At 39.3% G+C, this 11,589-nt stretch overlaps 1 protein-coding gene across 1 annotated transcript; it reads right to left on the bottom strand.

Moving 5' to 3' along the window:
- Positions 1-3,277: 3,277 nt before the first annotated feature.
- Positions 3,278-9,893, bottom strand: LOC133404108 (tubulin polymerization-promoting protein family member 3-like). The gene is given in 6 exon segments (XM_061679729.1): positions 3,278-4,521; positions 7,568-7,721; positions 8,715-8,906; positions 9,668-9,805; positions 9,807-9,847; positions 9,849-9,893. Coding segments are annotated over 6 exon segments (762 nt in total). The 3' UTR covers positions 3,278-4,329.
- Between the last annotated feature and the right edge of the window lie 1,696 nt (positions 9,894-11,589).

Here is an 11,589-nt window from a genome sequence, read left to right as displayed (position 1 = left end):
AAAAAGGTTAGTAAATACAAATGTAAATATAACACAATAAATAACAGACTTAAGAGTTTGTCATAAATAACTTGATATCTTGAAATGTGTCATACTAAATAGTTTTGTTGTATAAAAACCTTTTTATTTTGATGGTGTATGGTTACATGACCCTGGTCTAGTTTGTTGTTGCACTGTGGAATTGTGGGTAAAAAGCGGGAAGACATTAAGGACAGATGTGGAAGCAGGAAGGCATGGTATATGGACAGAGACATTTACACTGTGTTCAGGAGGTGCACACAGTAATTGTACCTTTCCTTATTTGTGTTTCATGCTTAGTTGTTACCAATAAGCTTTGGGCGTACAATGTACATCCATTCATCCATTTTCTGAACCGCTTCCCCTCACAAGGGTCACGGGTGTGCTGGAACCTATCCCAGCTGTCATCGGGCAGGAGGCGGGGTACACCCTGAACTGGTTGCCAGCCAATCGCAGGCCACATAGAAACAAACAACCATTCGCACTTACAGTCACATCTAGGGGAAATTTAGAGTCTCCAATTAATGCAAGTTTTTGGGATGTGGGAGGAAACCGGAGTGCCCGGAGAAAACCCACGCAGGCACGGGGAGAACATGCAAACTCCACACAGGCGGGGCCGGGGATTGAACCCGGGTCCTCAGAACTGTGAGGCTGACGCTCTAACCAGTCGGGCCACCGTGCCGCTACATTGCATGTGTAATTAATATTTTGTCCAGTGTCTTAGCATTAGCCTCAAGGACTCATTCCGACTTATGTTTTTACCCGTAGTTTTCAGTGTGGAGAAGGAGAAATAAATGAGAATCTGGACATCTGTACGAATCGTGGCCTTATTGCTGGACCGGTGTAGCTACAGTGGTGCTTATGTAGAAGAGCGAGGGTGTGACGTTGGCATCACAAAACAGTTGACTGTCGATGTACAGCTTGTTGACAACCAACCATGCTAATTTCCCTTTTGCACGATTGTTCTTCACCAACTGGTACAAGATTTTACGCCTCTCATTGATTTTCTTGGGGAACTGGTCATTCATTTGTTAGAAGTGTATTAGCGATGATGAGACATGGTCGGTTTCCTGGATGGGGGCCTCATAATCGATGAACACGCTAAAAAGGGATCTTGTCGTCTGACAAACGAGTTAGCATTGACGTAACAGTCTGTGAAATTCCCAAATTGCTTCCGCTGTTAGCGAGGCTGCCAAAGAAATAAAAAACAAGGTGAAAAAAAATGCATATGAAAGACGAAGTTTGTCATGTAGTAGCTGCTTTTTTCGGGTCTATGCAAGGGGGGCCACCATGTTTTATTGTCCGGAAATCACGCAGTCTCTCGCTTTGTCACAGCATGCGCTCCTCCTCTCCCTCTCCAACGTAACTAGATGTAGAGCATTTTGAACCTGCTTGCTGGAATACCCCCCAGATCTCCTGACTGTGAGGCAGACATGCAACTATAATCGTTATTGTACTTCAACTCCGAAGTTTGATTTAACGTACAACCCCAATTCCAATGAAGTTGGGAGGTTGTGTTAAACATAAATAAAAACAAAATGCAATGATTTACAAATCATGTTCAACCTATATTTAATTGAATACACTACAAAGATGTGATATTGAATGTTCAACCTGATAAACTTTATTGTTTTTAGCAAATAATCATTAACATCGAATTTTATGCCTGCAACACGTTCCAAAAAAGCTGGGACAGGCTCATGTTTACCACTGTGTTACATCACCTTTTAACAACATTCAATAAACGTTTGGGAACTGAGGACACTAATTGTTGAAGCTTTGTAGGTGGAATTCTTTCCCATTCTGAGGTACAGCTTCAGCTGTTCAACAGTCCGTTGTCGTATTTTACGCTTCATAATGCGCCACACATTTTCAATGGGAGACAGATCTGGACTGCAGGCAGGCCAGTCTAGTACCCGCACTCTCTTACTACGAAGCCACGCTGTTGTAACACGTGCAGAATGTGGTTTGGCATTGTCTTGCTGAAATAAGCAGGGCGTCCATGAAAAAGACGTTGCTTGGATGGCAGCATATGGTTCGCCAAAACCTGTATGTACCTTTCAGCATTAATGGTGCCTTCACAGATGTGTAAGTTACCTATGCCATTGGCACTAAGACAGCCCCATACCATCACAGATGCTGGCTTTTGAACTTTCCCCGGAGGGCACGACGAACACAATTTCTTAAAACAATTCTAAATGTGAACTCGTCGGACCACAGAACACTTTTCCACTTTGCATCAGTCCATCTTAGATGAGCTCGGGCCCAGAGAAGCCGGCGGCGTTTCTGGGTATTGTTGATAAATGGCTTTTGCATTGCATAGTAGAGTTTCAAGTTGCACTTGCAGATGTAGCGCCGAACTGTATTTACTGACATTGGTTTTCTGAAGTGTTCCTGAGCCCATGTGGTGATATCCTTTACATATTGATGACGGTTTTTGATGCAGTGCCGCCTGAGGGATTGAAGGTCACGGGCATTCAATGTTGGTTTTCGGCCTTGCCGCTTACATGCAGTGATTTCTCCAGATTCTCTGAACCTTTTGATGATATTATGAACCGTAGATGATGCAATCCCTAAATTCCTTGCAACTGTACTTTGAGCAACATTGTCCTTAAACTATTTTCTCACGCACTTGTTCAGAAAGCGGTGAACCTTGTCCCATCTTTGCTTGTGAATGACTGAGCAATTCAGGGAAGCTCCTTTTATACCCAATCATGGCACCCACCTGTTCCCAATTAGCCTGTTTACCTGTGGGATGTTCCAAACAGGTGTTTGATGAGCATTCCTCAACTTTCTCAGTCTTTTTTTCCACCTGTCCCAGCTTTTTGGGAATGTGTTGCAGCCATAAAATTCTAAGTTAATGATTATTTGTTGAAAATAATAACGTTTATCAGTTTTAAAATATTTTGTCTTTGTAGTGTATTTAATTAAATATAGGTTTGTGTAGTATGGTAACCCTGTAGTTAGCACATTCACCTCACAGTTCTGAGGTTGGGGGTTTGAATCTGGGTTCTGGCCTTACTGTGTGGTGTTTGCATTTTCTACCCCTGCTTGCGTAGTTTTCTTCATGTACTCTGGCCTCCTCCCACATTCCAAAAATATGTTTCTTTTGGGAATGAAAGACTCTAAATTGTCCATAGGTGTGAATGGTCGTTTAGACTTCAGCTCACCTGCAACCGTAATGAGGATAAGCACTATGGAAAAGGGAATGAAATCAGCATTGCAATAGGACCAGTTTTAATGTTGTAAATGTAATTACTTTATTGGAATTTGTGTTAATTACAATAATTCTAGCAGTGGCACCGCAATGGTGTTATTTAGTTCCACAATGGCGACATTTACCTTTGTTAGATCCGATACAGTACATCAGTCCAAATTCTACATGCTGCACATCCATATTAATAGTATGCAATGCTTTTGCAAACACAGTATTCAACTGAGTCATCGATTAAACATGACAGTATAAAAGTAAATTGGCTCTTGTCTTATGTCATTCACCTCTATTAGCTACTGTATACAAAACAGATGATGTTTATCAGGCTACACAAGGCTATAAGAAGAAGCAGGGAGGCACAAACACATGAGCACTGTAAGCTAAGCTTTGTTTTCTGATATTTTTCAATGCCTTCAGTTTCAGGTGACAAGAGGGTCCAGGGAGGAGGGATATACACTCACATTTTGCACTTTTTTTTCTTTACGTTATGTACCTCTAGTTCATACATGTGTCTAAACCAAAACACCTGTTTCAACCCAATTATTTCGATGATGACAGTTAAGCATTACGCTATCGGGGTCATTCTTTTCCCTAGTCTCCTGACAAGGGGGCATATATGTATTGTTATTGGAGATTAGTATTATATGCTGTGATGGGTTAACCAGTGTCATAGTCTTTAAACCACTCCTTTCTTTGGCATTTAAACTCAACAAAATCTCTCAGCATTCACAAAATTTATAAGGACAATTTTATGTGTAGATCAAAGAATTTTAAAATGTATTTTATTGAGTTCCTGTTATAGGTATTCCGTTTTTTATGGTGCAAATAGAATAAGTAACAATCAATCCACAAACTCACACGTGGATTCAGAAAGCTGGCGTTATCATTGCTTGACACCAGATAAACGATCATCCATTACAAAAAAAAAAGCAATGTACTAAATATTTGTATTAAGACCATTACTCTTTTAGATACTTGCATAATAAGGCACAAAGTTAAACATGGATTCAGTTTCTTTGCTTGCCAATAAGTGTCATTTTGTCTGAAAATATAGAAAGCCCAAAATCCCATTACTGTAATGTTATGTGTCTTCAGAATTAGGATTCCTTCACTTTGTCATCATAAGAGCCGCTGCCCTTGTAAGCTGTGACGTAGCCACTAGTGTCTGGGATGTCCTCACGTCCGACCTTTCCCTTCCCTTTTCCCGAGTCATCAAATCGCTCCTTGTGTGTTCCTGTGTACTTGGACGTGTCGGTCAGTCTGTCCACAGCCGCTGCCTTTGCCGGTCTCTAATAAAACATAAAATAATGAATGCTCAAACAAGGAAATCAAGTGACCTACGTTTATACGTTGTCGTACGTTTTTGTGACTGGGACAAGGCTGCCTTTAATTAACTTACTACTGCCAACTGTACTCTGTGGTAAACTGGCCCTTCACTTAACTCTGGCAAACTAATGGATTGGTTTCTGTTCATGTATATCATGTATATCTGCAAAACTCTATAGGAAATATTCATCACGTTGCTCCAGCAGTTTCCTGAGTTTTACAATCCCAAAAAAACGTACTTTCTTTGGCTGCTCCTTTTTTAAGTTTTCTTCTGCATATGACTTGCATCATCTGCAGCAGAATTTAAAACTCCTTTCATTCATCTCTCTTTATGCCTTTAAAAACTCCTTCCAAACAGTTGTTTAAGGAGACTTCACTTGCTTTTAGCCACTTTTACCATTCATTACTGTATTTACTGTATTGTATTGTGTTTGTTAATGTGTGTTTCACATGATGTTGGTTTGGTTGTTTTGTTATTATATTTTTTTATGTAACAACCTCTTGGCTAGGGCATCATTGTAAATGGGAACTGGTTCTCAACTGATCTACCTGGTTAAATAAAGGTTAAATAAAAAATAAAAAAATTAAATTGGCAGACTCATGATTTACTTCTGCTACTACAGTAAACAAGATTTTCATTGAAGAACTGATCAACGTGATTGAAAATAAAACATTTAGGGATCTCGTTTGATGTGCGACACAAAAATGATCAGGGACGGATAAAGCATGGTGAATCTGCATCCACAGACGCACAGCACTGCTTACCTACGTATGTGTGTGTGTTGCTAAAGTGCTTCAGCGAATCACCATCATCATAAAGCACGAGTCCTGTTTTGGTGCTAGCCAATCAGAGGAGAGAGTTATCACTTTTTTCCAGACTCGATAACTCTTCATTTTTTTGGGTGGTGCAAATGGTGCTTAAAATGGAATAGCCTGAGTCATTTTTGTTTGTTCCTACTTGGAGCTTTTATTAAATTGCATATGTATGTGAAACGCCACTAGAAAACAAAACTAAGCTTTTGAACAAACATAACATCTAAAATGGTTCAGTTAATAGTCTTTAAATTGAAATATGTTAAATTGTTTGAGACTTCACTGTTGTGTCAAGATATACCATCTTGAAAAGAAAATGGAAATTCAAACTTTTTTGTTTTTCTGAAGTTGACCACTTTATTTGAAGACATAACTTTCTCTTTATATTTACTTGCGCTGATGAAATGCAGCCCTACTTTTATTTAATAAATGAGAGAACATTACACAGTTGTGCTTATATGTTTGATTACCAGGGCAGAATTCATAAGATGTGTACAATTCTTTATTATGCTCTAATATCATTATATCAGTGGCATAAAATAAATAAATACATAAATAAAAAACATCGATTCTATTATATATCACGACGTTTTTTGGGAAAATACATCATACTAAAAAATGTGCTATTGTGGCAGGCCCAAACACGTGTAATATATTGAGAGAGAGCAAGAGTAATGGATAAGAAAATTGTACAAACAGTACAAAAGATAGAGTAACAACTGTAAAAAAGAAAATTAAAAAAAGAAAATTAAAAAAATCTGAACGATAGCAGGACCGCGGAGTAAGAACCGTCATATAGTGGAGGATTACTGTACAGTATCTTTATTCCGTGATGATAATTTGCAAGGTCTCATTGTTCCATGGCTGAGACTCATTGTTTCCATGACATACATCCTAGGATTCACATAGTCTCAAGTGTAAAATGATCTATGTTAAATATACATTGACTGTCCACAATGTGATGACCAGTGTGGGGTAAATCACTGCACTTCCAAAATGCATTATAGTCTACATTACTGTTCTTTGAAAAAAGTTACTTTCAATCCTCTTGATGCTTTGCCCTGGCCTTCTTCCAGAAGATGTATTTTGGCCAAATAATATTCACTGTCTAGTATGTCTAATATCTGACACGAAGCAATATTTCTAAAAAATAACTTTTATTTGTCCTGCTGTACGTACTTGTACATTTACAAACACTGAGTGATGATTATGACAACTATTTATGGTATTAGGGGACTAACTGATTTAAAACAGCATTTAAAAAAACTACACAACGGCGCAAGGCACCATGGGAAATCCTCTGACAGCAGCCCGCCATGATGTCATCAACAATGATATCATTGTAAAAACATGTCGGCCGACAATCAGATTTTCCAGCGTGCCTAACGCCTTTGTACAGTCGTTAAAATGCTGATTTCAGTCAGTTAGTCCCCTAATACCATGAATAGTTGTAATAATGTGACTGTTAATAGAGCTTGTGCGTATTTATCCACCCTCTGCAGCTTTTGTTGTGTATTAACTATGAATTTATTTATTTTTTATCTTCCACCAGGAGTGAACTTGTTATCTGGGCTCATGACCACTCTAGCTTTCAGTATGTTGTTCAAGCCAGCTGATGTGCCAATGTTCACGTAGGAGGCGAAAGTATGTCTGTAAAGTGCAGTGTTAAAACTAAACACGAGTGTGTGCCACAGTAATACATAAACTACTAAATAACAAGCAAACCTTAGTATTAATAATAATAATGACTTAATTAAAAAAAAAAAATTAGGATGGTACCACCACTAACGTATATTGCATATAAATATATCAATGGATAGAAATTCATGGGTGCGCATTATACATGGAAAGAAGGGTTTTCCTGATTTTGGGAGTCAATTTTGGGGGTGTGCATTACACTCGATCTTATTATACACGAGAAATTACAGTAAATGGTATGATTAGATTTTAAAATCTCATTGGAAAGTGTATTCAATATTCTAAAACATGTGCATGTCTGTTGAAAAGACATCTGCTCAACACAAGGTTAGAATTATTTGTAAGTCGCATTACTTACATTGTAACGCGTTTGGTTTTACTGACATTGGTAAACATATGTTGACTCATTCTATCTGTGTTGTACCTCATCTAGAACACCAAGCTCTTCAGCTGCGTAAGGAGGCATGAGTGCAGTGTAACTAATGACAATGTACTCACAGTGATGCCAGCATTGGCAGGCTCCTTGCCAACAATGAGAGCATAGAGGAGCTGAAGCGCCTCCTCTTTGCTCTTGCCTGTGAAGCGCTTAGGGCCCAACTCAGTCAGGGCCATGATGAACTGCTCAAATGTGATTACACGAGCTGACTTGGACCTGAGGAAACATATATTGTTGTTGTAGGCTGTTCTGAGGAATAGGTTAGTGGTGCCAGAGGACAGATTAACAATCATATTCATTTCATAATGCAAGAATGGGAAATCGCAACCGGCTCCTCAAATAGTCAACATAATCTTAGTGTGGCACCTGCATATGTGTTAAAATTGTGATAATTTCCATCATCTGCCATAACCAGCATCATTCTCTGGCATTAGGCATATGAATGACAACAAAACTCAAAGAAAAGAAAGAAAAAAGCAAAACATTTTTAAGATCAAGGGTGGCCAGCTCACTGTTTTTATTTTCGCATGGAGCTTGATGTGAAATTGCTAGATTGTATAGGTGTAACTAATATTGTGCACCAGGCATTGGAAGTTACCTTTGCTCTGGTAGTGTGCCCACCCATGACTTATAATGGTGTGAGGTGTTTATATATTTGACCCGCCCTGCTTTAGATGCTCACTGAGCTGAAGTACTTCTCTGAGTCTGCTAGCATACTGCATGGCAATCTGCATGGATTTTGTTTAAATTCCAATTTTCTGAAAATTGAGGTTGAATTCCAAAATTGACTGGCGACCAGTTACACAAGTTCCATTGTTTTACTAGCCTGATTTACAGAGATACTGCAAAACAGCTGCATCAGAACCAAAACAAAAAGTGGCAATAAACTGCCTTTACTTTTTACATATAATTTTGCAAAGATGGGATATTGCTGTTTGTGCTTTGACACAATGACACAGCATCACACAGTCACAATTGTGGTGTGACATTACAATTGTTTTCAACACACCAGTGCAGTATCGACTGTCAAACCTAAGAAGTTCATGGCTTCCATGCCATCTATCCTCTGTTATGTCTCTGAGACTCCTTCTAATGCCGCAATATTGGCAGGTCGACTTGGTCCTTTTACACAGAACAGGGTCCAGGAGAAAAAACCTATTGAAAAAGGGGCTACTTTATCTCCTAGGGATGCTGCATTGAAAACATTACTTGACTTTGGTGAAGACGATGTCAACATCTGTGGTGGTTACATTCTTGCCATCGATGATTAGACAGTCTTTGCAGATCTTCGCAAAGTTCTTGCCGTTCATCTCCTTCCCCGTCGCCTTTGTGTCGCCATGAACGGCAAACCTTTGGAAGGACGTCTCCACCGCTGATGTAGACACTGAGCCCTCGGCCATGCTAACAAACACACACGTTGGATATACATGTACAGTGTATTGTTGTTGTGGGGTTTGGAACGGACTATGGCTCAGTTTTTGCTGAATAAAATCTTGATTGGCATGTTAATCATCTTAAGTGAACATTTGGTTTCGCTCAGAAACATTTGGAAGCTTGCAGTCACAGTTTCACATCCATCACTGTTTACTGTTACTCAAGCTGATCTCAGGCCTGTTTAATTCAATTACCTCCATTTACAAATGGCCTCTCTTCTGCCCACTTCGTAGAGGATACACAAACAAGGTCATTTACTTGTTTGTTTCTTTCCCTCAACTCAAGACACCGACACAGAATAATCCATCAGTCTTCCTTTTGTTCTTATTGCATTGGTATCAGTTTTTAGTAATGCGGCTTTTATCTAAACTCAGATGCCGTTTTGAATTGCCTTTCAGTCATGAAACTCTTATTAAGCCAAGATTTACAACATTTATCAACATCACATAGTCAATGATATGGAAGATTAGCCGACTATAATATGCAAACCTACTTAGTTTTGATAATGACTGGAACAAAACAAACAGACAAGAAAATGCTAGCAAGTTGGTAACTAAAATAACAGTAACATAGATTTCTCTGCATTAATCTGCACATATATTACTCGTGTTGCTAGAGCAAAAAGACAGTCATCCATCGCAATTCGTAAATAAACAATGTCCTCCTGACAGTATTTCCTCTTGTATTCTACCTTAGGGCATCCAATCCAAAGAGAAGATAAAGAGTACCTGCTGCTGTCGGCTGCAGGATGCTTGCCAGTGGGTATTTCAAGGAAATCTCTGACTCGCCCACGAATGCTCAACCTTCTTGTCCTCTTTCCTCTTTTTTCCTCCACTTCCTCCTTTCCTCCTCTCTGCCTCTCCCAGACTCCGATGACACCGATGCAGATGTGTGGATAGGAGGAGGATAGAAGGGGAGGAGGGAGGGAGTACCACCCAGCACCATCAGTGACATCATTGCCACTCAGCTACTCTTCTGTCTTTTTGGTCTCATAAAACATGCTGTTAATATATCATATTCCCATTTGTTATTTTATCTATTTGCATTAAACACCATGCTCCAGGATTCTTTGTTTTCTGCGCTACGACTGTCATGTTATTTTGTCGGTCGTTCAAATGTGACAGCTTCTACTTTGGCCACAGTGTCATAAGTAGGCTTGTTTGGATGTGATGAGAGCGACCCTTGAAAGGACAAAGTGTACTGACAATATAGCTGACCCATAAATCACGTAACAGTCTCATGAATGTTACGCTGAACAGTGCCCTTTGATGTAGATAAATAACTAACTCTGAAAATAGTACTAAATACTCAGTAAGTATTTGCCTCCTTCCTCATTTTAAATGTATCATACTTGGAAATGTTTCAGATAATTGGACCAATTTTAATATCTTACAAAGAACCCAAGTTATGATAAAATACAGTTTCTAAATGATGATTTCATTTACAGGTATTACGGAGTTTTTAAAAATGCGTAACTCTATGTCCCTATGTCGAAAAAGTAATTGCCAATGTTTGCTTTAAATAAGTTTCATGATTAAATAATTTTTGACTTAATTTAAGAATTTGAATCTTACTTGTGAATTTTAATTAGTAAAAAAAAGGCTTACTGTAGGACATATTTTCTTGAAACAGCAGCGACTCTACTCCGAACTCCTCCCGGATGACAGAGCTTCTCACCCTATCTCTAAGGCAGAGACACTCTGCGGAGGAAACTCATTACGGCCGCTTGTATCCGGGATCTTGTTCTTTCGGTCATGACCCACAGCTCATGACCATAGGTGAGGGTAGCAACGTAGATCGACCGGTAAATAGAGAGCTTTGACTTTCTGGTTAGCTCCTTCTTCACCACAACAGACCGATCTCTTCCTCGACCTGGAGAGCGCACGCCACCCTTTTCCGACTGAAGACCATGGTCTCAGATTTAGAGGAGCTGATTCTCATCCCAGCTGCTTCACACTCAGCTGCGAACCGCTGCAGTGAGAGCCTGATGAAGCTAATAGAACCACATCATCTGCAAAAAGAAGAGATGCAATACTGAGGCCACCAAACCGGACCCCCTCTACGCCTCAGCTGTGCCTTGAAATTCTGTCCATAAAAGTTATGAACAGAATTGGTGACAAAGGGCAGCCTTGGCGGTGTCCAACCCTCAACCGGAAACCAGTCCGACTTACTGCCGGCAATGCGGCCCAAACTCTGACACTGGTCGTACAGTTTGTACAGCTTTTTTGGAACGAGTTGCAGCCATAAAATTCTAAGTTAATGATTATTTGCTAAAAACAATCAAGTTTGTCAGTTTGAACATTAAATATCTTGTCTTTGTAGTGTATTCAATTAAATATACATTGAACATGATTTGCAAATCATTGTATTCTGTTTTTATTTATGTTTAACACAACGTCCCAACTTCATTGGAATTGGGGTTGTACATACACTACTGTTTTTTCCCTTATTGCATAAATAATTTTGGCATTGGGTTCCCTTTTAGGGTTTGAGTACCTGCCTCCAAAAATGTCTGTGCAGATGCCTGCTAAAAACAATAACATTCATCCACAAAAACAAGTTGAAAATTACATTATATACCACATGGCAAATATTTGACCTTTTTCTGAAATAGGTTCAACTGTATTTTCATGGTCTGCATGTATAAGTC

Source organism: Phycodurus eques, chromosome 6 (genome assembly GCF_024500275.1).
Source record: "Phycodurus eques isolate BA_2022a chromosome 6, UOR_Pequ_1.1, whole genome shotgun sequence".
NCBI classification, from domain to species: domain Eukaryota; kingdom Metazoa; phylum Chordata; class Actinopteri; order Syngnathiformes; family Syngnathidae; genus Phycodurus; species Phycodurus eques.
Note: the sequence above shows the minus strand (reverse complement) of the source record. Positions and strands in the feature narration are given on the sequence as shown.